General features: G+C 38.6%; 2 protein-coding genes across 9 annotated transcripts in view; both read right to left on the reverse strand.

The window, feature by feature from the left end:
* rdgB (retinal degeneration B) overlaps window positions 1-27966 on the reverse strand; it is a 1063172-nt gene that overhangs the window by 640667 nt on the left and 394539 nt on the right. For all 8 annotated transcript variants that reach the window (XM_043425624.1, XM_043425622.1, XM_043425620.1 and 5 more), the window contains exon 5: window positions 7723-8119. In XM_043425624.1, the coding sequence (XP_043281559.1) occupies window positions 7723-8119 (397 nt within the window). The remainder of the gene's footprint in view (window positions 1-7722; window positions 8120-27966) is intronic.
* On the reverse strand, window positions 25655-26777 carry LOC122414393 (uncharacterized). Its single transcript, XM_043425631.1, has 2 exons — window positions 25788-26777; window positions 25655-25714 (listed from the first exon to the last, which is right to left on the reverse strand). Exon 1 carries the CDS (start codon window positions 26770-26772, stop codon window positions 26014-26016), a length of 759 nt encoding a protein of 252 aa, XP_043281566.1. The 5' UTR covers window positions 26773-26777; the 3' UTR covers window positions 25655-25714; window positions 25788-26013.

A 27966-nucleotide genomic window follows, 5' to 3' on the forward strand; every position in this document is an offset into this window, starting at 1 on the left:
TGCCTGTGCCAGGAGAGATTTGAAGTCATGACGACACCCAAGTTCTTAACTTCATTTACGTATCTGAGTGCAGTGCCGTTTATGATAATTTGTGGTAAATCAATTTGGTCAAGTTGATTTATAAAAACGCCACTTCCCTGAATCATAACGACACTCTTCGAGAGATTTAGGTTTAGACCATTTTCTCTGGCATAATCGGCGATAACATTTACATCATGAGAAACCCTTTCTAACCCGTCAATAATTTCAGATGGAGGGCAACTGAGATAGATTTGAGTGTCGTCAGCAAAAACCATGTACTGGCAAGAGAGAGAGAGAGAGAGAAAGAGAGAGAGAGAGGGGTTAGTGCGTGGAATATTCCAGCGCTTCATTACAAAATTCATAAACTCAAATAAATAATACTGAATATAATTACGTCAGATAAAACAATGCTAAATAGACCCAAATTAACATCGAATTGACTAGTAAAGTTGAGCTGCGAAAACTACAAAAGGGTGGATACACGGGAAGTATCGCCCGCAATCTCGCTCGATACTTCGACACTCATGTCTTCCGAAACGCCATATAACGACAAATAAACAAGAACTAAATTCCGAAAAACTCAACAAAATGCTCAACTGCACCAGTCATTCGTGGAGAATGAGAAAAGGGCTTACCGAGGAACCAGCTCGTCGCACGCAGAAAAGATAAAAGAACCTCCTCGAGATTCGGCGCTCTCCCCACCACTAGGCCCACGTACTACAGCGCTCACACGCTAGGCGCGAACTAGAGCACGGACTCTTGGCTCGCGCTTTCGCTGGATTTTCAAATGATGGAGCGTGTACGAAAAATAATTTCCATTACGCTTTTTTGCACGATCTTACAATAATTCCCTTTCTGATACTCTTACCTCCCACGTTCACTCGAAACACTCTTCTCGACTTGATGACCGTAATCTGGGTGTCTTTCCTTTTGAGGATCCGGCGAGCAGCTCTGAAAGGCCGAAGGGAAGCCTCCTCTTTCATGACTCTGGACATCTCGAAGTCATGGTGGGCCCACGACAATAAGCCACCAGATAGTAACAGCACCTCGCCTTCAGAAAACTCCCCTAGATCCCACCTGACGAGGTGCCGTGTCACACGGACTGTGACACTCGAATTCACAGTTTTGCAGGCGGTGCAACTCTCGGTTGCTACGGTGGGAAAGACACGGGCGGTGTTCAACGATTGGCATATGCCAACAAGCTTTTTTAACCACCCACAGGTCGAGAATGATTCTCCCTACTCGGAGACGGCGTGAGAGGAATGCCTCTGGCGAACGAGATCAGCTCGAACAGCAGGAGAATATCGTCAAAACAATAATTGTTGCGAGGCCATATGTGGTGGCAGCAACACCAAATCTCTCCAAAATCAAACAAGAATAACTGTCAATAAAAACTTCATTACAATTGAAAATAGGCAATCAAAATTCTCTCTCTTTCTGACAAACGGAGGTAAAAGGTAACGACAGGTAATTTTTGTTCGACTCAGTAAATTGTCGCTGGATCGGAAATACACGCGATTTTAAAAATTAAATTTTAGTTAAATAAAGATTAGTCCTGCGCCGACCAATACCCGACGAGTCAAAACAAGGTCGAAAACCCGGTTCACTGGTCCACACAATTACCGACCCGGCCTGAATGCCGCCACGCGTCGGTTCGAGCTACCTTAAAGAAAAGGAGCAGGTATGAAAGAAAGGTAAGAACGCGGAATTTTGATTTTGGAAAAATTTAACAATACGGATTTATTCATTTTTTATCGATTTTACAGGATAAATTCGTTTTTGATTTATTGTCGTAAAATTTTCGCAATCGCGCTCACCGATTTTGAGAAATTTTTGTTTCGCTCGCCGTTTCGAATTGATCAGTTTTAAATTACGCGATTTTCGCTTGTTTTCAAAATAGAAAAAAAATTTTGATAATTCAGAAGTGTTTCGATTTTATACAATAAAAAAAAAATATTAATTTGAAGCGATATAACCTCGAATTCGTACCGCGACCTCGAATTATCGATGAAGTTACAGAATTTACAGAATGTACAAAAAAAAAATAAAAAATTCAGTCTGACTCGGGCTTAGTTGTATCAATTTTAATTTTGAAAAAACATTTACAGAAAGAATTTACAGAAATAAAAATTATTTACAAGAAAGATCATCCCTGATTCTAGCAAACAAAACAAAAAAAATAGGTTAGGTTAAGGAGCAAATCCTAGGACATGGGATTAAACGTCACCGAATCTCTCCGACACCCTGAGCATCTGCAAGTTTAGGTATTTTACCGTTCACCGGCTATGGGATTGAAACGTTACCGAATCGCTCCGATATCCCGTGCAACGGAAATTTGGAAATTTTTAGGTTAGGTGTGGATCCTAGACTCTAGGATTGAAACGTCACCGAATCGCTCTGAGATTCCGGTCATCCAGGAAAAATAGGATAGGTTAGGTTGCTTGCCAAAATCAGGAAGAATGTTTGAGGTCAGCCTTATTGTTCCGAGTCAGAATTTTGAGGAAGAACTGCCTCCCGAATGAATCGCGCAGCGCGTTTTGTACCTGTTTCCCCACCATAAAATCATTAAACGCCAAATTTCCAATTTTTATATCGGTTCAGCGCATCTTTTTGTAACATTGTTCTGTATTGGCCCGCTGTCATGATTCACGCTCTAGCATTGGTTGAGAGAATTATCATACAATGCGCGAAATACACTTTTATGTTTTTCAGAATTATTTGAGTATGAAAAAATCAAAAATTTATTCAATTGATTATTAAACAATTTTTACAAAAGTTTTTTTTTATAACAAAGTTCAATTTAAAAAGATTTAATTTGGTAGAAAAATTGTTGTTTGCATCGCGGCTAGTTAGAGAACATTCGATCTACACATGCGCAGTAAAGCGCGTTTTTATTTTATTATTTTCAGGATTTTAATACAAAATTTTATGTCGCAATTATTTTTCTTCGATTCGTTATAATTTTCCGCTTCATTTGAGCCTAGTTATATAATTTTCCGAGATTGCATTGAATTTTTATTATTAAAAGAAAAAAATGTTCGAGTTTTTAATACGCGGCGCCGCTAGTATCGCGCTCCACCGCTTGTATCAGGCCTTTGTATTACCCTCTAGTATGGCCGCCGCCGGCCAACAGTGACGCGGCTCACCGGTCGTTGTTTGCGTTCGGTTGAAACATCGCGTCGGATCACGATGTTTTTGGGGTTAGATTCGGGTTCGTGTCGTCCGGGAAGCGTTACGCTATAATATCTCTTTAACGTCCAAAAGACACCTTTCGCATGTACCATTTTCTACGGGATTATTCACTATGAAAACGTCATCGAAAAAATTCGTAAGCTTCCTGTCGACTATTTTTGAAGGCGTTTTTTCAATGGTACCATTTAAATTTGGCTAAAACTCTTTTTTAATTATATTTTTGCAAAATAAAGAAAAAAGTCGCAATTTTCGAGGTCTGTTTTTTTTCAATCCACGATTCGCGAAAGCCTTATCATATTATTTTCCAATAATAAACGGCATAAATTGTGTCCTTGATGTTTGTACTTTCGAAGTATGTACTTGGTTCTCCCCCCCCCCCCCCCCCGAGGCTTACCATTACAAATAAACGGTAGAATAGTTGAAATAAAATGTTTAATAGGGCATACAAATTTTGTGATGAGAACGAGTTTTTTGAAGTTTATATTGTGACAATTTTTATTTTTCGAATTGTCATAAATAAAGATTTCGCAGTGTAATGACCGAGAAAAAGGATACCCGTCCCGCTCGCTCTGCACTTCAACCATACACGACCACGCAAATCTTTTATAGGGTAAAAAGAAGGAAATTGTCAAGAGAAATTAAGCTATGTAATCTATTTTTTTTTTTTTTATTATTTTCATGCGAGCCGTCCCGAAAGCCAAAAAGGAGAATTCGAATATAAGAAGGAAACAACACAGTCACATACACAACACACACGCACCAGCTCATGTTAAACCGTCGTGGAATGCTTTCGAAGGTTCGAGAATATCCAAAATTCGAAATTACTGGAAGCTAGCGATGCCGTACACCGAGGCTTCAGGGGAGTCCCGTCAAAAGGGGTCTCGAACCCGTCGACGAAATTTGTATTATTGTATCCGGTAAAAATGCCGAAGACCATCGAGAAACTCTCCTCCGCCGTCAAATAACATAATCATCGTTTTATACGGGCCAGGGGTTATCTAAACATCCATAGAATTATGCAATATAATTTTGAATTAATGATTCCCGCGAAATTGTGGGGCCCCGTCTAACGCCCATTATTAAATTTAGAGTGACGCACCTGTCACCTAACGTACGGGAGGCTGGAGGGGAGGTAGGACCAAAGATGTACTGCGTTGATCGATCTAGCCAGATTTTCGTGAAGTATCGTGCGAGCCAGACGTGGAGATCTCGAGAGTTCAGCGTGACTGTAAGTTCCCGCTTTCTTTCATTGATCTGTAATCGATGAACTCTCGAAGAATTTATCCGAACATTATTGTCTTCGTGGCGAATTGTATACTCGTCGTATCAGAAAGTTAAATTCAATTAATCCCGTCAAAACAGCCGAAACCTCTCGAGAAATATGGTCACGGCAACGGCTTCGTCTCGCGATTTTCAAGCTGAGATTTTTTATTCTTTTTTTTGTTCGTTCCCGGGTTCCAGAATAATGAAGTGGGCTTTACGGTATTAAAATAAAAGTCGAGTAAATGTGTAGCTTGTGTGGCCGTGCGCGAAAATCTCCGTGTCTTGATAATTGTGCGAGGATTCGTGGGGAAAAAGTCGGGAATATTTGAGTAAGTTTGAGTGAGATAGAGTGAGTGGATCGGGTTCGCTTCCGCGTGCGACGGGAGAACAGCTCGGCCGAGTAACCGATTAACGGGAGCTCGGTGATTTCTTTTGATCCCGTAAATAATTAGTACATCGTAATTTTCTATCTAAGAATTCCCTGACCACAAGTAGCGCTGTGACAGGACGGAACGAGCTCGAGATTAAATTATAAAGTGTGTAGGATCCCGATCGTGTGTGAATGTGATTCGCGACGTTTTCCCCCGAATTGCGTGATAGTCCCGTTAAGATTCTCAGCAGCGATACAAAAATTTGTTAATTAAATAGACGAATAAACGAAGTGTTCAACTAATTTTTAAATTGTAACGTCAAATTGTGAGTTGAGATTCCAAGTTATTCTTCCTTTCGCCCACCCCCATCCCGCTGCCAGCCAAGCCGGTCAACATTTTCTCTTTCTCTTTTTCGTCGAGTCGCTCAGCGACTGGCGCCCACGGGATGTTTCCCGAAACAAAAATCGACAAGAGAGAGAGAGAGAGACGGAGAGTTTTGTGAAAAAGTTTGGAAATATGAAAATTTCGGTCACAATATATAAATCGTATACGCGGTGTCCAAGGTTTTTAGAGTCACTGGTCACGAATTTGCAATTAGTTTTGCAAAATTAATTTGTTTAAACAAATTATAGTCAAAAATCGAAAATTTGAAAATTTCTTTTCAGAATCGTGATCTAAAAACGATAGTCATGGAGCTTCTAAAGAAGAGGGGTACAGATGAAGGAATATCACGTGAGATTTTAAAAATAGGGTTCAGTGCAATCAAAGATGAATTCGTTAATATTATTAACGACTCATTAACGAAGGGCCACTGCGATGCCTAGATGGTACCGAACTGGAACAAGTAGTAACTATGAGATACTTGGGAATAATTATTGATAATAAATTACGATTTAGTGACCACTGCGAATACATCCTGAAAAAGATTGGGAAAAAAAAAGTTTCTTAAATAGAGTAGGTCAGTACTTGTCAGCATATACCCGTTGTATGGTATATAAAGCAATTATTGCCCCACATTTCGAATATTGTGCAACGCTGCTAATTGGTATAGGCGAAACTGAGTTGAATAAACTGCAGATATCGCAAAATCGGGCGATGAGAGTCATATTACAATGCGGCAGGTATACAAAGGTGGATGACATGCGACAAGTGTTACACTTCATGTCTGTAAGACAGAGGTTGAACTATAATGTGTGTATATTTATTTTCAAAGCTGTAAGAAACTTACTACCTAGACAAATAAAAAGCAAACTTCAAGTTGTTGGAATGAATACCGATAGAATCACACGGCAGACTGGTAACATTGCGATACGTTTTCGTAAAACGCGGAGTGCACAAAAAATTTTATTTTATGAAGGGATAAAAATGTATAACGCGTTACCCGTTGATGTTAAAAATTGTGAGCGACTAGTGCAATTTAAGCATATGGCGAAGGAATTCATTGTATCTACAGTAAAATAAGATATAGATGTAAGAAATATGTAAAGAAATGTATTACAAATAGCTGAGAAAGCTAATAAATATCAATCAATCAATCATAACCCTATCCTTCGTTTTGCACATCTCATTCTCTCAATTTTAATGTTGATCGCTCTCACGTACTGCTCAAATAATAATAAGCATCATGAATGATGGTTTACGCCCTTTAACTCACCAAATATCCCTAATTTTCTCATTGCATTTGATCTCAATAATTCTATATAAAATTTAAGATGGATTATAGGAGAGAAAACGGGGATTTCCAATGCGATATCTTTGAATAATCGATATAAATATTAAAATCATTATTATGTTATATTACATAATAACTGTGTGTTTTTTAGGGCACCAGACTCTTTTATCGAAATTAAAAAAAATTCGTTACTTGCAAAGGGGTAAAAAATAAGAGTTGGAGTGAACTTTTCAGATTTTTTACTTGGGAGCTTTTATACTAAATGACATGAAAATTCCAAATTTTTAAGGACGCTAAACTCGTTTATCGAAACAAAACAATATTCGCAATGCAGCATAAAAAGTTCCCATTGAAAAATCAGACAATTTCCCATTGACCCTCGACTTTCACCCCTTTTAACGATAGCTAGGTGAAAATGAAGAACCATCCCCGCGCCGAAACGTCCCCGCACCAAAACGTCCTCGCGACCAAACGGCTCGCGCCAAAACGGCAACGCCAAAACGGTCGCGCTAAAACGGCGGCGCCAAAACGTTCTGCTCGCAAGATATCTAGAAAATCCTTGCACCATTCAAAGCCTCCTTGAAAAACAAACAATTTAAAAACAGTCGAAATGTCTCGATTCCAGACCGAGATAAGGGTACCATCGTGTTCCCAAGAGAAAACTACACAAAATAGAAAAAAAAAATTTCTACGACCATTCCTAAGGAAGTTATCAAATTTGTTAATTTAGATACTTGCGCGCGGCTGTAGAGCGAGGGCTACCCCATCACGCTACCCGATTTTTATTGTTAAAATGAAAGTTTGATTTTTATGAAAACTCAATGTTATATTAATTTGGATCCAAACAACCACTAAGAAAACTTGCCCAACCTTCAACATCTCTTCAATAAAACTTGTGTTTAAACACATACTTTCGACACTCTCGAAAAAGCTCAAAAATGTGGTTTTATTATATAAAAAGTATCGTGTGGATTTCGGAGGCCAAAAATTTCAATTCTTCGTGCGATTAAAAAGTTCGACTTTCACTCCTTGCTACTATCAATAAACGAAAAAAATTAACTGTCTTCTCAGATTGTACAAAAAAATAATGTGAAAATTGAAAGTAATGCTGTGATATGGAGAAAATTTGATTGCGTCGATTGGGATTATAGACGATCTTCAATGGAATGTTTATTATTCTAGTCTGTGTTCACTTAAACATACACCGGAGCGATGGTTTCAATCGGAGAGTCTTCTGCGGTCGAGTCGCCATCTGAATTTGCGGCCGTATTTATAATTGGTACCTCCGAAGATTTTCTAAAGCTCTGTGGACTCTGGAGATCTTCGTTTTTTTCGATACTGCCAAGTGTGGCTGCTAGTGTTTTGGCCACATGATCAGATCCTTGCACCGGCGTCGTTACCGTGTTATTTGATTCTGATTTTTCTTCATCTCTGTTCTCACTACTTTCATCCTCGGCCATTTCTGCACATCCCATTTTTTGTTGCAACGCCAATTGAGTCTGTTTCTCGATTTCTCGAATGTCTTCCATGGTCAGACCATTCCATTCATCCTGCCATGCCCATGCTTGACGATGCGCTCTTACCATCGTTTTTCTCAAAGCTGTCAAATATGAAATAGATTCATTAAACAAACGTTCCATAATAACAATGTACATATTTAGCCGTTTATACTGCATTTATGAATGCCTGGATCACAATATGTGAAATGTCAAAAATTTAATCATTCTCTTTGCATCTATGACAATTCGATGAGTATAGGTTAGGGGATTTGGTGAAATTGCATATTGAGACGAACGATACCGCTCGACAGCAGCGCACGCAGCCGTACCGACACGGCAATTAGCGGTACGCGGATTACTCAAAGAGAGGCGCCAGCGTACGGGCTCGCTTATCGACCCATTTCACGTAGATCACAAGGAAAATCAACTTTCATTAAATTCCATTAAGAAACTCATTTTTCTCTAACAGAAAAAGACTTAAATCTATAAGGAGTGTCGGTGCAAACTAATTAGTTGCAATCTCAGAACGAATCCGTTATAAAACTTAAGAAAAATTCATGAAACAATTTCAAAGCAATCAATTCAAATTCAAATAGATTTCGCGCGTCACTGCGACCAGGCTCGCAAGAGCCAATCAAGAAATTCAGCCAATAGGCGAATTTCTCAAATCCCGAATGAGAAAATTACGTAGTTCCAATTGGCGATTGTGAGTTGTAGCACAAGCGCAGTTCGTCAAAATAAAAATTTACGATTGGTCGCAATTAAGCAACCAATAATGAGGCACACCGAAGATAAAATTGGCCAATTAGAAATTTTAACACGAAATAAAGGTTTGAGATTATAATAAGCGAGCGAATCAGAAATATCACGAAGCCCGCCAATTTATTATGATTATTTCGCGTTGTTACATCAGCCGAGTATAAGAAGACATCGAGAGCTAGTCTCGAGAGCCAGTCTTGCCCTCATCACGCTTGACTCGCTTACGCACGCTGATCTACAGACTAGGCAACTCAGATCCGCATACGCAAATCTTCCAGCTGATTCTGGCTTCGTAACTCAGAATTCGCTTTGCAAAACGTAGCTCACTACCGACTCAGTTTGGAAGGGCAGGCCCCATTCGATTTCGTTTGGGTTCAAGATTTCCACTCTGGGGCACCGATCTGACCAGAAGAGCGGGGACAGTTCGATTCCGTTCTGGGCCAAGATTTCTGCCAGATTACCCATCCTTTTCCTGCCAAGAGAGCGGTGACCGTTCGGCTCCGTTCGGTCACAAGATTCTTGGGGGAATTTTTCCTTTCACGCCAGGAGGACAGGGGCAGTTCGGGTTCGTTCAGCCTTAAGATTCCTGGGTGGATTCAAATCCGGATGGTAGGTGCCAACGCTTACGGCAAAATCAATCAAAAATTTAGAAGCCGAGAGTTTTGCTTTTGTATAAATCATAAATTTAACGTGAAATAAAAAAAAAACAGCGTGCGTAGCGAAAACATAATTGCAAAATTTATCCTTAATTGCGAAGATCTTTTATTACGAAATTTGTCAAAATTCTTTAACTGCAAATCTTTAATTCCGAAATTCATTGAATTTCTTAAATTGCGAGACTTATCTGATTTAGCAAATTCTTTAAATGCGAAATTTATTTTCTGATTGCGAAATCTATCTTTAATTGCGAAATTTACTTTTTGATTGCGAAATCTATCTTTAAATGTGAAATTTACTTTTTGATTGCGAGGTTTATCTTTAAATGCGAAATTTATTTTTTGACTGCGAAATCCATCTTTAACTGCGAAATTCATCTTCAATTGCGAGATTTACCAAAATTCTTAATTGCGGAACTCATCCTTTGTCATTGACCTGCGCAATCCGTTTTTCTTTTCTTTTAGGGCGAGAATTGTTTCTAATTGTGAGATTTATCAAGAAATTTTGGTTCCAAGACTCGTCAAATAAATCTTTAACCTGCGAAATTTCTCAAATTCTCTAAATTGCGATTTGCGAAAATTATCAATAATCTTTAAATCGCGTTACGAAAATTACAATTGCAAAATTTAGCTCTAACGTGCGAGATTTATCGAAGATCCTCTATTGCGAAAATTATTGGAAAACTCTAATTGCGAAATTCAGTCGTTTGCGTGCGATCATTGTCGTCAGTTCCCTTTATGAACTGAAAGAAAAATACCAAAAGAAATAAAGAGATTTTTTTTCGAACTAACATTCTTGTTGTAAACAACTCAGAAATTATCTTCTTTTTTTTTGAATAAAAACTCTTGACTTTTTCACAGATCTTTCTTCACACTTTTGTTTTTTTTTCATGCCTGCTCCTTTATTTTATGAGAAGCTCCAATCTACGCGTGACGGTGTGTTCTGACACAAAATCGTACCGTTACAATATACATATAAAAATAACAAAATCATACATATTAAAAGACGCGGTAACATCTCGACGCCGAATATTAAAAAAAAGACCAGCGGACGAGTAAGACAGCTGTAATCCATCTCCCGCTTTACGTGCGGCTACGCGAGGGAGACACCAATAATTCTTTCGAATACGTGAGACAGGGTGTCAGCTCGACCCAGAGCTGGCCGTTAGGTACACATGTACCGTGCCCATCGCCAGACAGGATCTATGCCCAGCGGTGGAAAGTGGGGATATGTGAGCAACGGGGAAGTGTCGATTTGAGCTACGCATCGAGTTGGGCTAGGTGCTGTTGACACGGTTGGGCATATTGCACAGGGTACAGTTGCTTCACTTAGAGAGTTAAACAATAGAGAGTTGCGTGGCACAGTTGACACCCAGCCCATGAGAATAAGGGAAACAGCTGAATCTATCAGTACTTTCAGTATGATCGAGAGACTCGGCAGAGTACATTGATAGGGACAAGTACATTGATAGCCCTGTCGTCTGCTGGCCTAATGCTCTTGCGGAGACTATACTATCTTTGAATAAAACAATTCGCGGTGGTGGGGGTAAAATTGGCATGTGATTTTGTTGAATTACGAAGCTCAGGAGCCATTTAGCGACTTGAAAATTGAAGTTTAAGCGAATTAATACATTCTTTTTCGATTGCGCCCAAAATCATCATGATCAGTGGCGTAATTCCCGTGAAAAAACTTTGCACGTGCTTACGATTATGCAAAAGTTACTAACACATTCAGGCTTTGACGTATCTGTATACGCGTACCCTGACCGCTATAAAAATAGGCTCCTTGGCTCCCATGATAACCAATTCCCGGTGAGAGATTTTTTGTTGCAACTAATGAAGGGTGAGAAAATTTCTGGGCTAATGACATTCAATAAAAAGAGCAGGGAAGATTGGCGGAAAGCTATAAGGAGCTCGAGACTCGAGAGCTCGAAAGTCACCAGCCGAAGTTTCACGTCATGTTGACGTTTGGGGTTATGTTACAAAGTGCGTGCAGGATATATAAAAATAATTTTTGTCATCTAACGGAGTGCATATTAGTATTTATTTTTTTTTAACTTGTATACTAAACCGGTATAAAAGCGGTCGCGTAAACGTAGTCAGTGATCTGTATATGAAAAAGAATATGAAAAATGCGCGATGCATATGTCAACGAAACTTTTCAAGATTTAATTATTTCGTTCGGTTGAAAATAAGTGTCTACTGTGATAACCCTTCAGTTAAACCAGAGTGCGAGGATTATTGTACAGTGTAAATATATCGTCAGTCGCATGATTATATATCATGTGTAAATAGGTTATATATACTAGTTCTCTTTGATAGCTGTGTGGTAACGAACTGGCCGAGGTTTGACATTACGACGTGCTCGACAAATGTAACAAACGTTCGCATAGTTGGTAAATAATATAAATAAGTTGAATCAGTTTATCGAAAATAGGTCTGAAAGTTGTGAGTTGACAAATTTTCTTTTCGCGATCTGAAATATTATGGTTGATATAATTAATTAATGTAGAACACACGGAACTGTTAGTATGATGTTAGAAACTTCAATTGAATAAATGTTTTCTAATTTATTTTTTGTGCCATCATTATTTTTAAACATTCCGATATTTTGCTTCCTATTTAGTTTGGCTCTGTCCTCTCCGATCCTTATTTTTAGTACGAGAGCCCACGACCAAGATTTTTGTGCCATAGCAATACGGCTAAAACCGGATCGAATCGATAGGTATGACTGCCCTGAACACAAAAATACCCATATCAGAAATTTTCGCGTAGCATTTGACCTGACCGAATTTTCAAAAGTGTCAAAGAATTGACCCAACATGTGTCATAGCAATACGTCTGATTTTCGGAAGGTAGTTAAAGAGTAGATATAACATACCGGAAACATTTTTTAATAAGTTAATAGTGTAACGCGAACCCGGAAGATGACTAAAAAAAATTAGAAATGAGACACGAAAAAATTTTCATCGTAATACGTCTGAAAATAGTATTTACAAATAAATATTGGTTAGTTGATGCTATGAAAATATTTTTCAGAAGAAAATATTGTCGCGTTACATCTCGAGACCGTTTTTAAAATGTTAAAGAATTTTACCGATCGGTGTGATAGCAATACTTCTGAAAATTGTTCAATATGATTAAATAAGCTGTCCAGGTATAGAATAGTACATTATAACATCAGTACATCATAACACTCATGTGATTGCAGTCCTCGCCTTCGGCTCGGCCTGCAAACTCACACTCGTCAGAAAAAGATTTTTCGTACGCGTGTTATACGAAATTATATTACGAGGTGCGGAAATGGGGGTTTTGTGTATGCGAAGCGTACGCAAAAGCGTCCATTTACGTACCGCGTAATATCAAAAATTTATTTCAGAAAAATTGAGTGTAGACCTTCTCTATCAGAAAGTTGTTTGATACTCCGTATGACTAATTTTACCCAAAACTGTCGAAATGAAGATGGAGCGATTAAATAAATGAAACAAAAAGGAATTTGGATAGAGTTGGCAAAGAAAAATGTTTATTTTAAATCAGTAGGCTTTATATAGTAAAGAGGGAAACAGCATAACGAGCGAAAAGCGTTAGTCTGTTTTTTCGTTTTGCGGAGTATAGACGACACCAAAAATTTTTGAAAACAGTTTTTCAGTAATCCTAGCAGCTATACAAAAGGTTTAAAAAAAAAAATGTCCGGGCTGCTATGACACATGTCGGCTAAATTCTTTGATATTTTTAAAAATTCGCTCAGGCTATATGCTACACGGAAAATTTCTGAAAATGAATGTTTTCGTCATTAAATGACTATATCTGTATACATTCCAATTATCAGACGTATTGCTATGACACTGACTGCCTATTTTTTTTGACACAGCAGAAATTATCTCCCACGTAGTTGCTACACTTTTGACCGCTACTACCCGCCTAGTCGGGTTCAGAATGATAAAATCTAACGACCCTATACGGTCTTGGCCGTATTGCTATCGCATATGGTTTTGGTCGTGGGCTCTCCAACTATTTCACTCCATCAGTTTGCAGCGGATCGATACATATTATTAATTCGTTGCCTGAAATGTGTCCTATGATTTTCTACTACTTCTTCATGCTGATTGTGGTAACATGATTCAAAAGGTTTCTAACAAAGATCTTCAATTGCACATTCTGTACATCAGATTTTTGAAAAAATTTCTGGTCTAGGTATAAGAGTAGTTATTCTTTTTCCACTTGGTCTATCAAGTGGTAAATTTGGAAAATTATTCCAAAAAGTCTTTGGAGGCTTTTTTTGCTGATGATATGAAAAGTCGTATCTTCGGAATGCAGTAGGCAAACACAAATTTTGAAAACAATACATATAAACTGACGTGTATTGTAACGTAACGCTCTTGCCGACCCCGGGCCTGAACGCCGCCACGCGTCGGCTCGAGCTACCTTAAAGAAAAGGAGCAGGTATGAAAGAAACGTGAGAACGCGAAATTTCGATTTTGAAGAATTTAACAATTCCGATTTATTCGATTTTGATCAATTTTACAGGATCATTGGGTTTTCTGATTTATTATTGTGCTTGCGTTCGCCAATTGGGGAAATTTTGATTGCGGTCGCAGTAGTAAGGCTACACCAGTTCTGGCTCAAATGGCGGCGAGGGGGAAGCGGTGTGCGGGGAAGCGCCAGGGCCAGAGGGGGGCAGCGAAGGGGGAAGCCGCGCGCCATAGGGCCGTGTGTGTGTGTGTCGCACACATTCTCGCGGCCCTTGAAAAAGAAGGAGAGATAGAGCCGATAGTGAGTGTGAGAGAGATGGAATGAGAAAAATCGTGTTAATTTATGACCAGTGCGTTACGGATTTGTCTTCGCCTCGGATGCCGATAAGGGAGGGGCGGGGGGGGGGGGGGGGCATAACGAAGGGTCTGCCGTTGGAGAGAGAGGTGTGAGAGAGATAGAATGACCGTAGAGAGCAAAAGCATGAGAGAGACGGAGTGAACGAGAAAAAAATATTCTCTAAGAGTTTTGAACTCTGGGTGTATGTCGAGATGAAAACATTCAGTTTGAAATGCCATTGATTCGTCATCGCTCATGTGCGGGCCAGATAGGGAAGGGTCTGCAGCTCAAGAGCAAAATTATTCTACAATAATTCCATAAGAGGTCTCAAGATTTTTTCGACATTTTGTTGTTTTTTTTTTCAAGACTTCAGTATGAAAAGTATTCTCAAGATGGATAGATGTGCGAGTATGTATGCGATCCATCCGTTGAAAGAACATTGGATGCTGACTAAAAATGAACTCGAATCAATTCCTAAAATTCTGCTCATAAAATATTATGGTAAATTCATTCCATCGCTATGGGATCGATTACCTGAACATTTGAAGAGTGATAGTGAAGTTCAGTCTTATCAATATTGTCACGATCATTTTAATCCACCGTGGATGTTGACTCATATTGATGCTCTAGGACCAATACGTCGAGAGTGTGAAAAATGTTGGATCATGGAACAACTAGTGAATATTTATGCAATTTATTGTATACGGAGCCCTCGTGAAATGACGGCGGAAGAACTCCTCATTATATCGCCATCAACGTTCAAGAAATATTTCAGTGACTTTACGGATGTTTTGTGGGAGCGTTTTCCATATTACTACAAATCCGACGTTGAAATTCAATCGTTGCGTCGATGCCATCATCATTGGAATACGTCTTCGATGGAAGATCACATTGATGCTCCGGCCCCTCTACGAAAAAATTGTAGAAAATGTCGGGAGAGCGAGGACATGCATGAGGTAGAGGGGGAATAACCCTAAAAATGCAAGAGAAATCGAGAGCAACGTCGTCGTTAGTCAGCTGCTGCATTAGTTCGAGAGCAGACGAGAAAAAAAATCACTCTTCAAAAATGGAGTTTTCATCTTTGAACAAAGTTGCCACGCTGGAAAACAACATACCAACGAAGAAGCTGATTGAACTTGAGGTCGGGACTGATCATCCAATTCATCATATTCGATCGGTGAAAACGAAATTTGGAAAACGATACATCGCCAACATCGGAGGTCAATTCATGGTTTTTTTACCGGGGAGACTTTCCGAGGCTTTCGACCAAGACGAGGATGAATTCAAAAAGCTGTTGGAGGCGGCTCAAGCGAGAGAACTCGACATGGAAACGTTTGCCGACAAGTGGAGTAAAATTTTGTTCAAACATATTCCAAAATCTTCGTGAAGAGAAAAAAATGTATAATTGTGATCATTATTGAAAAATCATACTAATAATAGTAATAATAATATAAAATATTGTAGACTGATTGGAGGAGGAGGAGGAGAAGAAAGAGAGTTTATAATAAAAATATGGAAAAAAGTATCATCGTAACAAAAATGTTTTGTTTATTTGAAAATTCCTCGTTCACACAATGCTAGATATACATATAACCAACTTTTGAGCGATTTCACATTCGCATTCGCACAATTGTATTTCGGATTGTTGTGATGATGGTGAGGACAATCGAGGCGACTTTTCGGCAACTTCTGCAACGATGGGCAGTCCAGAGTCTCGATATCGATAATTTCCGATGACAGATCCAAGAAATTCTTCAGCCACAAAGACTTTTCACATCCTTTCACGTATATAGCACGAGCTCGTTGTAAGATTGTTTGAATGATTATTTTCGCTGTTGTGTATGGTAGACCCTCATAGTCCCATGAAATCCCGTGAACATTCCGTTCCAACCATTTGTTTGTTATTTTATATCGACCGGGTAGCGCGTCCCAAGTATATGATGATTTGAAGAACAGCGTTAGAGGTTTATAAATTTTGTCGTTGGCTCGAATAATTGATATTTCTTTCGGGATAAATTCATTGCGTGAGCCCTTGAAACCCTGGAGATCAACGATAAAGTCCATCTCGACTGACGATTAGTAAAATCATCACCATGACTTTATACCAATTTTTTCACCCCACCACTCACAGGATTGTATTCAACGATGCGATCGTGTAGAATGAGACAGTATGGGCATGTTTGAGCAGGAATATTTGTGCTTGTTTCAAATTCAATGCGTACATCAACAGGCCCAGACTTGAGAGAATCGTTCTGCTTCGAGCAGTCAACCACAATGAGAGGAGCATATTTGAGAAAATCCGTTTTTGTAAGCCACGGTTCGGCCTCCTTATTGTAGTACATCGGTTGAAAGTTTGTATATATATCGTATAGTACTGCATACTGATTTTGCGGTATATTCAAATTCATGTTACCATAGGGATAACATTGTGAATTTAAGTATAATTTTACATCGGTAACATTGCAATGATCAAAATTGCTCGCATTTTGCCTTTTAACACTCTTTCGTCCTGTTTGGAATGCCAGGATCACATATCGAGGTTTTTCCAGCTGTGTGGATGTCTTGACAGACCACACGTGTTTCGATGTCGCTGGTAACATTGGATATTCATACAATTCCCACGTACGAAAACTCATTGGAATTGGAGTATCTTTGGCGATGAATTTCAACAGTTGAATTTTCCGTTTATCTGCCACGGTGACGTATGGAACGAGCCATTCAATTTTTCGTAGTGTAATTTTATAATCTTCAGCGGCTGCTTGAACTATTGCATTATCATCGGAACGTGATCTAGTCAAGATCAATTCATGTTTTGCATTCACCACCACTTTTCGATAATCTTCAGCAAATCCCAGCAGCATGCTCAGTGGTATGCATATGTCAAAGTTGCCTGCTACGTCTACAATTTGTTGAGTCTCCTCAACATCGAGCCAACCGGTGTTCTCAAGCATTGCACTTCTCGCCGACGAATGAGATGTATATCCTTTGATGAGACATGTGATTCCCACATTTTTATTACGATCGATTTCAACTGCTTTAAGTTCATAACGCACCTCCTCGAATAAATGACAAATGGCATTGTTGACGAGGCTCGTTGCAGCTAACACTGTACCATCCGCCTTTGTCAGTTTACCGCAAATGTGAATTGAACTTTTGCTCGGTAAAATTGATAAATCTTGATGTCGGATTGAAATACGTATTTCATCACTATTGTTGTATGTTGACGATGCATATGGTTGATGAGCATGAACCTCATAATGTATGATGGATTCGTCAAACATGACGGGTGTTTGGATGTTTATGATTTCTTCCTCCATCGCAAGCAGCAAATGCACAACATATAATTTCTCACACGGCAACTCCACGAATTTTGAGACCCAAACTCTTTAATAGTAGAATGTTTTGAGGTGTTAGCTCTTTGAGCGTTGATCGACGACTGGTTTCGCGATCCCATGTTGGCTTATTAATATTGCCAATACGGTGATTGTAAATTATCCCCATCGAGATTTTATATGAAGTCGTATGGTAATTACTTCGCCGCGAAAATTTATTAAATCTCCGTCCTGATCAACAATACGAAATTGTATATTGTCAATTCGCCGATTTGTGATTGGTAGATAAATGACACTCGATGGTACTTCGATGATTTTATAGCCAGCCGGTACAGATGGAAAAAATTCATGAATTGTGTGAACTTTTCGTCCGTTGATGTATGCACCAGTTGTTATGTTACACTCGACTCGGATGGCGTTCACTTTGATAATGGATACCGGCAAATCAGACACGTGTCTTTTATTGGGTTCCAATCGACGCGATGTAAAACCCAAAAGAGGTCCAATAGAATTGTTCGATGTAAAATCAATCGATTGATTACACTCAATTTCACTACATAGCGTATAATTATTCGGCTTAAGCTGAATTTGTATGTTTGTCAACTGAGCTTTCAAATATTTTTCAATATCTTCAATTTCATAGCTGCCCGTTGGAATGGTCAACACTTGCGTTCCAACATGAAATTCATTGTAACCAATGTCAATATTTGGAATTGAATTGAACGTGAGCAGCTCGACGAGTCCAAGAGTATAATTTTTGTCAGGCGATAGTTCGATGGGTGGAAAAAATTGTGCTTCGAGTATGGAGGATGTGCCAGTGATGGTAATAGTTAAACTGTCATCCATGATGCTCGCAACTTTAGAACTAAACACATAGCTCCATAATCTTTATTTATATAGTTTATAATTGTCTCGCCGATTCAGTTGATTACACAAAAATTTTAAACACAAATGTCCACATATTATTGTGTCATATTCTTGATATTTTTTATAATTATATTTCACGCTACCAACATTAAAGTATTTCATGAGTTCGGGTGGAGGTGGAAGATTGCCAAAGCTGTCAAAGTATGTGATTCCTCGGCCAGATTTTTTATAAGCAACCCAGTGTGTACCAGGTCCCACATTATCATCCAAATTAACGATTGCTGATTCTTGCTCGAGTGGTCCGTCCGCAGGTAAAGTGTCACGCATGAAAACACCGCGAAAGTTACGAATTTTCATGGCTCCCGCATATTTTAGCAGATCGATGTCGGTGAGTGGTTGATGTGGTAGCGTGATTATACGTTTTTTGACCCGAGGTAAAGACCCAAACCCTGTTTGTATGGTATCAAGTGTAAACCTTTACCCAAAGCGATGGCCTCGAGTGTTCGATTGTGACGCTTACGTTCGGCCAATTCCTTTTTAGCCGCTTGAGCAGTATTTACAGCTTTGACTATTGCAGCACTGCCACCCGACAATGCTCCAACAGCGCTAAGACCGGCAAAGATGGGTACGAATCCTAGGGGTGCGTACTTTAACGCCCTTTACACCAGCTCGCGCACCTTTCAGTGCAGACATTACGACTTTACGAGAATCATCACTACGTATTATTGCTTTCTTCGCAGCACCGATAATCTTTTTCAGGCAAACACTTTTCGGGCGTTTCATACCCAATCCAAATTTCCTCTTAGTCTTCATAATGTTCGTCACAGCCCAAGCACTTGCTCTTTCACCGAGACTCGCGTCTTTCGAGGTTACACGCTTCCAAGCTTGTTCAGCCAAAACTTTATCCTCCAGATGTCTTGCTTCCAAATTGTCGCGATTTTTCGAATATGCGATATCGTGCTGTTTGCAAGCTGCGTCCAGCGGATTTATACCTGGATCACCACGAGCAAGACGTTTGGCCAATTTTGTGCCAGGTCCACAATATTGATAGCCTGGTAGATGCAATTCCACCGGGAGATTGTTAATTAGACTGTTGACAAGACCTTTGCCATGCACAATCATTACCACGCGATGGTCGCAACACGACTGATCAGTATTATATTATAAAGTCGCATTTATATGATTTTTTCAATCAGTAGCATGCGCGATGAAGATGAAGAAACAAGGTGGTCAACTTCCCGTAATAAATTTCGATGAACTCGTAGGTGATGCAAAGAAAGTGAAGCGTCATGGGAACATACTACCTAATAGCATTCGTGCCGTGTTTTGTGGACCATCGAATTGTGGAAAAACGAATGCTCTACTTACGCTCTTGATACATCCAAACGGTTTGAGATTCGAGAACATTTATCTCTACTCGAAATCGTTCAAACAGCCGAAATATCGACTTCTCGAGCAAATGCTCAAACTCGTGAAAGGAGTTGAATTCTTCCCATTTAACGAGCATGAACAAGTCGTGGCCCCCAGTGAAGCTCGACCAAACTCAATATTTATCTTTGATGATATAGCATGCGAAAAGCAGGATAATGTGAGATCATTTTTTTCCATGGGGAGACATGAGATTGTGGACAGTTTTTATCTATGTCAAACGTATACCCGTATCCCGAAACATCTTGTGAGAAATAATGCAAATTTTGTTGTACTATTCAAGCAAGACGATATGAATCTAAAACATGTGTATAATGAGCATGTGAATACTGATATGACTTATGCGTGCTTCAAAAACATGTGTATAAAGTGTTGGAAGTCGGGCAAGTATGGATTCATCACGATTGACAAGGAGAGTGAACTGAATGCTGGAAGATATAGAAGAGGATTTGATTCCTTCCTCACCGTCGATGATAAATGATTGTTCTTTCAGTTTTAAAGACAGTCTAGAGTCTGACTTGCATACGTCAACATGAAGAGCAAAGAACTTTTAAGGGAGAAGGCTGTATTGAGTGAACTTGCCAAGGCAAGTGATGCAATCAGACGGAAACATCGAATGTTGAAAAGTGGACGTGATAGTGCTCAGCAGAGAATGCAAGATTTGTTTAAACCGATCGTCGAACCATTAGAGGAGCTAGTTTCGTATACGAAAAAACCGAAAATTAAGAGTGAACGTGTGAATGTTAAGAAGGAGGAGGAGGAGGAGGAGAAGGAGGAGTCTCCAAATTTTGGAGAAAATAGCATGCAGCAAGATATTTCTTTCAAAGATGATATTTGGCATGATGTAATTACTGATGAGAATGTCGGTGTACCCTTAACTAAAAATAGTGATAATAATATTCATGAAGATATCAATGATGATGAGGACGATGATAATTTGGAACCATCTGGAGATGTTGATAATTTGATACGTGAATATCTGGGCTTACTGCGTAGTAGTAACAAAACAAGATTAAATAGCGTGTATGGAGTACGAAATCTCGCTCAAAACAGATTAATGATTGGTGATCCACCAATTCATTTCGAACTCGATCATATAGTGGTTGGAGATGAAAAGTATCCCAAAAGTATTGGCTTGGTCGAACTGTTGTTTAAAAAAGAGCCTGAACTCAAATATATAACTCCAAATGACTTGGAGAAATATCAGAAAATTGTCATACTCATAAAAAATTTTATAAACGCACGGGTGCAGTACGTCAGGATAAAAATAGTAAATTCAAAAATTATATATCCCACATGCTGCGTAGCAACGATAAGAAGGGTGGTGCTCTGCCCCAGTACAAGGTAGCACAAAAGCATACTTCTATCGACTATGTTTATTGGGATGATCCGAATGAACTAGTGGATCGTCTTCGTTTATTGCTCGCATCGCAAGCTGCTGGAAACTCATCACATTCAAATGAAATCATATCGATTATCGAGGAATTGCGTGAAGCTGAAATCATTTATTAACATGTGAGGGCTTGCTTTCATCCACATTCCCAACATGAGCATCGATGTGTTTGGACGAAAGTTGAGTAGACGTGGTGCAGGTCCTCCGGGTAAACCAGGTGCTGGATTCAAAATTACATCAGACGGTCATTACGATTTGGAACGAAAACGATTGGAAAACGTTGGCGACCCAATAAATGCCAGAGATGTTGTAACACTCGGTGCATTAAGTAAACACATTCATTCTATAACTCATAGTGTGACTCATATAACGAATCAAAGGTGCGAATCGAATGTGGCTGCTCCAGAGAAGCGTGTAAAAGATGATCTCGCCACTCTACGCAAGGAGATGAAAAATTTGGAAAGTACAATTGCGGAGCAAATAAAAGATGATCTTACCATCCTGTTGAAGGAGATGAAAGATTTGGAAAATGCAATCGCGGAGCTTAAAAAGTGAAAAGTCGCGAGAGAATGAGCGTGCCGCGGTGGTAGAGGAGCTACACAAGCAAGCTCGACGAAATTACCCACGTCGACGAGTGGATATACGCGGTCTGGATGAGACTTGGCAAGCTGATCTTGTCGATATGTCTGCATATGCACAACACAACTCCAAGTATAAATTTCTCCTCACCGTCATCGATATATTCTCCAAATTCGCCTGGGCCGCACCATTGAAGAGTAAGAGTGGAAAAGATGTCACCGCTGCAATGGAATCAATTCGCAGCAAAGGACGCATACCCAAAAATCTTCACGTCGATCGAGGAAAAGAATTTTACAATACGGACTTTAAGGCCCTGATGAAAAAATATAATATACACTTGTATTCAACATTTAGCAACTTGAAAGCATCAATTTGTGAGCGCTTCAATCGTACACTCAAGAATAAAATGTGGATTCAATTTAGTTTTCGCGGAAGCTGGAAATGGATTGATATTCTCGAAACCTTAATTGAGAAATATAATGCTACACAGCATCATACGATAAAGATGAAACCGAAAGATGTGAACGCTGTGAATGAGGCGCAACTATTGCATAACGTATATAATAGAACTGTGGATGGGGAGAAACTAGCAAAATTCAAAATTGGCGATAAAGTACGCATAAGTAAATTTAAGAATGTATTTGAGAAAGGTTATACGCCAAATTGGACAACGGAAATTTTTACAATATATCGAGTGAGAAAAACTAATCCAGTTACTTATAATATTAAAAATTATCAAGAGGAGCCCATCGCAGGTGGTTTCTACGAGCATGAGCTGCTTCGAACAAAAAATCCCGACACGTATCTAATTGAAAAAGTGTTGAAGAAGCGTGGCAGTCAGTTGTTTGTGAAATGGCTAGGTTTCCACAATACACACAATAGTTGGATAAGTAAGGATGATTTGTGAACAATAAAGATGAAAAATTCAAAGTCTGGTTTATTTTAACGACCTTTCCCCCACGAACAGCAGATTCGAAGGAAAAAGAATGACAGAGATTCACAAAAAAATTTATTTTACATCAATTACAAATGTACAAGTTTTTGAGGAAAATTCCTCTCTTACAGAATTTTCTTATTTCGTATAAATGTCCTCACCCTCACAATTTTTTTTTTCGCCTTCAATATACTCTCAATCTCCAACACTCGTAAGCACACATTCACAATGCCTCCATAGCTTCTGAAAATTCGGGAATACTGTAATGGCCCTATGGCAACGTGTCTACCGTTCCAGGTATAACATAGCGCTTGTCATCGTGTGGACTTAGAGCGATTTTCGTCTCCGTGATCGTATAGACATTATGTAATGTTGAGCGAATTGAAGATTGACAACTCTTCATTTCAATCTGCTCACCGAGGCATTTCACATAATCGTCGAATGTTACGGTTCTCGCAACAACATTACTCTTGACTCCTTTAGCTTTTTTAACATCGTTCTTGCCCTTAACTCGCGTTGCATACATCTTCGATCTCAGTCCAACGAATTCAGTCATTATGGCCCCATTGTTCGCATCTTTCATGAGACCCGAGACCTTTTTGTTCACAAGCGGTATGCCATAGACCTTCTCTGGGGGATAGTCACTGGTATCATATTTGTCGAGATTACATTTCATGTCCTCATATGCATCTTCACACTCAATATGGTAAATTAAACTATCAGTATCTGTATACATGACTTTACATTTATTCTGATACGTCGGCATCATGAACTCGTGATAGAATTCATATAAACAAGTTTTTGAAATATCTAAATTGGACATGCCAACATATATCGGTTTGTTAAACATGACTTGGAGATTTCGCAACTCTACAGTGATTAAATTTTCCGCAAAAATACTTCGACTGTGAAAATTAGGTTTAGCAATCATAGCTTCTGCTCCGTATCGACCTGCCCATTTCGTCAAAAGTTTAACTTGAACGTGACTACGAACATCCTCCATGGTTTTTTCAAACACAGCATTATTCATTAATTTGAACAGATTTTTGTACGAAACTGTGTATTCAAATCAATGTATGTTTTCAGCCAGGAAGATTGCTTAAACTTCAAGACTCTGTGTATTTTTGTGATTTTCAAACCATGTTTCAAACACTGCTGCAATGCACGATAGTGTATGACATATCGTTATTTCGCATTCACCGTTGCAAGAAGCTTCTCTTGCTTCGTGCCCGGAGGTTTATCATGCGTTGGACAAAATGGCAAATCACTATGTGCATCGTGCAAGTGTTTTGGATATTCCAAATCAACCTCCAGTATATAACCAATTTCAGAGTCAAGTGAATGAAACTCGATGTTGAAGTTTGCAATGTCTTCAATCCATTCGAAATTTGCATAAGGCAGTGGTTGACTCATTGCCCATCCATACAAATTGTTCACATCAAAATACATCAAGTATGACGATGGAATAGATGGGTCATACGAGTTCATGTACTTGTTATTGGCACGGGCGTGTCTTTTGAAGCATTGACTAACAAGGAAAGTCTTTCCGCTGTCCCCCTCCGATTTTAATGAAACTTGAATATGTTATTCTACATCAAAATCTAAGAGACACGTATTTTTTTTTATCGGCGGAAAAATGTTTCTAGGGGGTGAAATCATCGCTTGAAGTTGAGACCTCCGAGGGGTACTTTTCAGGTTTCACCCATTTCCACTTGAGATAATCGAATGCACCCAAATAGATAATTACCTTAATGATAAACGATGAAAAATGCAACTGGTTTCACATGGGGGGGTTGCATAAGAAAAAAGTTATAGGGGTTGAAATTCACAAAATCGTTATAACAAAAAAACTATTGCACCTATCTCGATGAATTCAATTGCATTTTGAAGGGGGTAAAAAAATAGTAGATACGGGTTTTTGCGTTTTCCTCGCAAATCAAGTTAAGGGGGTGAACTACCCCTATGTATGTTTACGCTTAATCTCAATCAACCGGCAGTAATTCTTTTTTTTCTTGTTTCCTCTCCTCGTAATACGTTTTTTCTTCAAATTTACAACAACAATGTTGCGGATATAACATTCAATGAACGATTTTATCTAAATGCCAACTTATTTATAGGTGAATCTTCAGATGGAAAAGTATTTATATCTGATTTATCGATAATTCTGACCGATTTATATTTGGCAACACGATAAGCGCTTACACATATACTCATATTCGTTCCGGTTGATAAGACCAAGTTTTGGGATGACGTATAGAAAAACTACATAGTCGAGTAAAAAAAAGTGTACAATATGCTTATATCTTTTATTAATAATATGTCAACAGTCTAACAAAATAATCACCATAGCGATAAATAGAAGCGAACATATAATGGTGTGCTCTATTAACCGTTGTAAGTACTGCAGTAATGATAATCATCGAAAAAGTGTTTAAAACATAGCGACTTTTTGCACCAGGAACAGCGAACAATAGCAACATTTTCGCATCCTGGAACTTCACAATGTGAGTTGCAGGAATCTCCAAATGCAAAATCTACAGGATTCTCAAAATTCGCAGGTTTTTCTTCTATGTAACCACTTTTGTACCAAGAATATTTGAAAAGATCGATATAACGTGGTGACGACAGTTGGTTATGAATGAGTGATTGCAGCTTTATGATATTGTTTCTCAAATGCAAATTAATATCATAATTCATCAAAAGACAATTATCAGAAAAATGTCTAACAAAATTTTTCCATATTCGGAATCCAAAAACATCGAGGGGTTGGATTTTTCCGGTAGTTCCTTTAGGTATAATCATTACTTTCACATCTCTATTTGAAGGTTTCACATCAAGTACAGCTTGGGGACAGTGTCCAGTCCAAGAATCAATCAGTAATAATGATTTTGGGCCAACTTTCGGGAAAAATACATGCTCCAACCAAATTTTAAAATGATCTGAAAATAGAAAAACGGATTATTTTTTCAATCGAAAAAATGTTTACACAAAAACAGTGGATGTAATTTATACCTGAAGTAAGCTTCCCAGACTTGGATACTTCTATGTACACATTATCGGGTCTGAAAAGCGTTTTCTCCACTAATGGACCAATCTTGCCAGTTGGTTCTTTTAAAACTAAAAATAGAGGAGATAGCAGCTTGCCGTCAGCTGATATAGTCGGCTGAATAGTGTAACTGTGAGTCGTAGAAGAGACTGATTGTACAAGACATTGTACTTGCTTTTCTCCTTCGATCGCTTAAGTTCTTCCTGAATGCATTTCTAGTTGGAAGCCACTCTGATCTGCGTTAAATGTATTTGACAATTCGTACGTTCTAATATTTTGCTTTACGTCATCGACAAATTTTTGACTTTGTTGTTCCAAGACTTTTCCATCTTCAATTGTTTTGGATGTAATGAATTTATTAATTTTTCTCGATACGATACGATGAGCTGCTTTGAATGAGTTTATCCACGTACGAGATGCTTTGAAACGAAAATCAGTATGCCCTACTTCTTTTTGAGCATGCAAGGCCCATTTTTTTAAATCGGAATCGTGCACTATTAAACCAGCATCCACAGCAGCTTTGAAATTTTCCAAAGTGTATCCACAAATTCGTGCTAATTTTTCTTTGTATGTCCCCCCCTTGTTCAAATTGTGGGCCCACCGCCGCAACTGTCGTATAGATTGCACTTTCTTGAACTTTTGTTTAACACTTCCCAAACCTAAATTTCCTGTCTTCCCGCTGCGCCAATACTCAACGGCCCTTAATTTGTACTCGTAAGATAAGTCTTCGTCATCACGAGTGCATGTATCAGGCGGAAGTTCTGGTTCATGCAGGGCGTCTGCCCATTCTTGATCTTCAACAATTTCCATTTCCCGATCCTTAAATGGTTCTTCAAAATGCAAAGAATTTTCTTCTACCATGTCGAAACCACTGTATTCGTTCATTGCAGTCAACAAAATATTTTTAATGTTATCCGGTAAACGCATAACTTCAAAAGTTGCGAGAAGCATTCTAATAACGTTCAAAGGATTTATCTTCATTTTGATTAATACTTGCAACTTTGTTTTAAATAGTCTCGGATTGTAAGGCACTTCTTTTGTGTAAAATAAAAATAACCGACTGTGGTGAATACATTCCCCGATCGCAGTTTTATCACTGCTTCTGCGTCGTATTTCAAATCTAATTTTGGGAGCGAGTCACAGACCGGACAGAGGTGACTCCGAAATAACACCGTCAAGTAGAGGGGGGAGATATGATAACTATGAAAATACGTCAGTATTTACGAAATTTTTGTGAAAAGTATAAGAAATACATATTTTTAAATTTATCTTGTGGTTTATTCATTATTAACTAATAAAAAAAATTGTTATTCGTAAAAGTTATCCAATCTATAATTTTTCGCGGAAAAAATAAATAAGTGAATTCTTTTAAACTATGGATGTAATTCGTATGAATACCGTAAAAAGTTACAAAAAATAAAGAATTCATAAAATGGTAGAATTTTCAACGGAAAAATTCGATTTTTTCCAATTTTCCTTACTCAAGTAGATCAAATCCATTGTTTAAATAAATTTTGAATAGAATCTTTTAAGTATAACTAGAAGAGTCTCAAAATGCCTTCAAATAAAAAACAAACCATTAAGATTGGACGCATACTTTGGGTTCTATCACTTTCACCAGTTAGGAAAATGTAATTGCAGGAAAAATCCATCCATCTGTTGATATGTGGATGTTGTAAATTTGAAGAAAAAACGTATTACGAGGAGAGGAAACAAGAAAAAAAAGAATTACTGCCGTTTGATTGAGATTAAGCGTAAACATACATAGGGGTAGTTCACCCCCTTAACTTGATTTGCAAGGAAAACGCAAAAACCCGTATCTACTATTTTTTTACCCTCTTCAAAATGCAATTGAATTCATCGAGATAGGTGCAATAGTTTTTTTGTTATAACGATTTTGTGAATTTCAACCCCTATAACTTTTTTCTTATGCAACCCTCCGATGTGAAACCAGTTGCATTTTTCATCGTTTATCATTAAGGTAATTATCCATTTGGGTGCATTCGATTATCTCAAGTGGAAATAGGTGAAACCTGAAAAGTACCCCTCGGAGATCTCAACTTCAAGGGATGATTTCACCCCCTAGAAACGTTTTTCCGCCGATAAAAAAAAATACGTGTCTCTTAGATTTTGATGTAGAATAAC

The sequence above is a fragment of the Venturia canescens genome, chromosome 8 (genome assembly GCF_019457755.1).
Source record: "Venturia canescens isolate UGA chromosome 8, ASM1945775v1, whole genome shotgun sequence".
In the NCBI taxonomy this organism is placed as follows: domain Eukaryota; kingdom Metazoa; phylum Arthropoda; class Insecta; order Hymenoptera; family Ichneumonidae; genus Venturia; species Venturia canescens.

Excerpts from the sequence above, each read along its gene's own strand:
- LOC122414393 (XM_043425631.1), bottom strand. The coding sequence starts at position 26,772 with ATGCTTCTCGCAACTTTTGAAGTTATGCGTTTACCGGATAACATTAAA.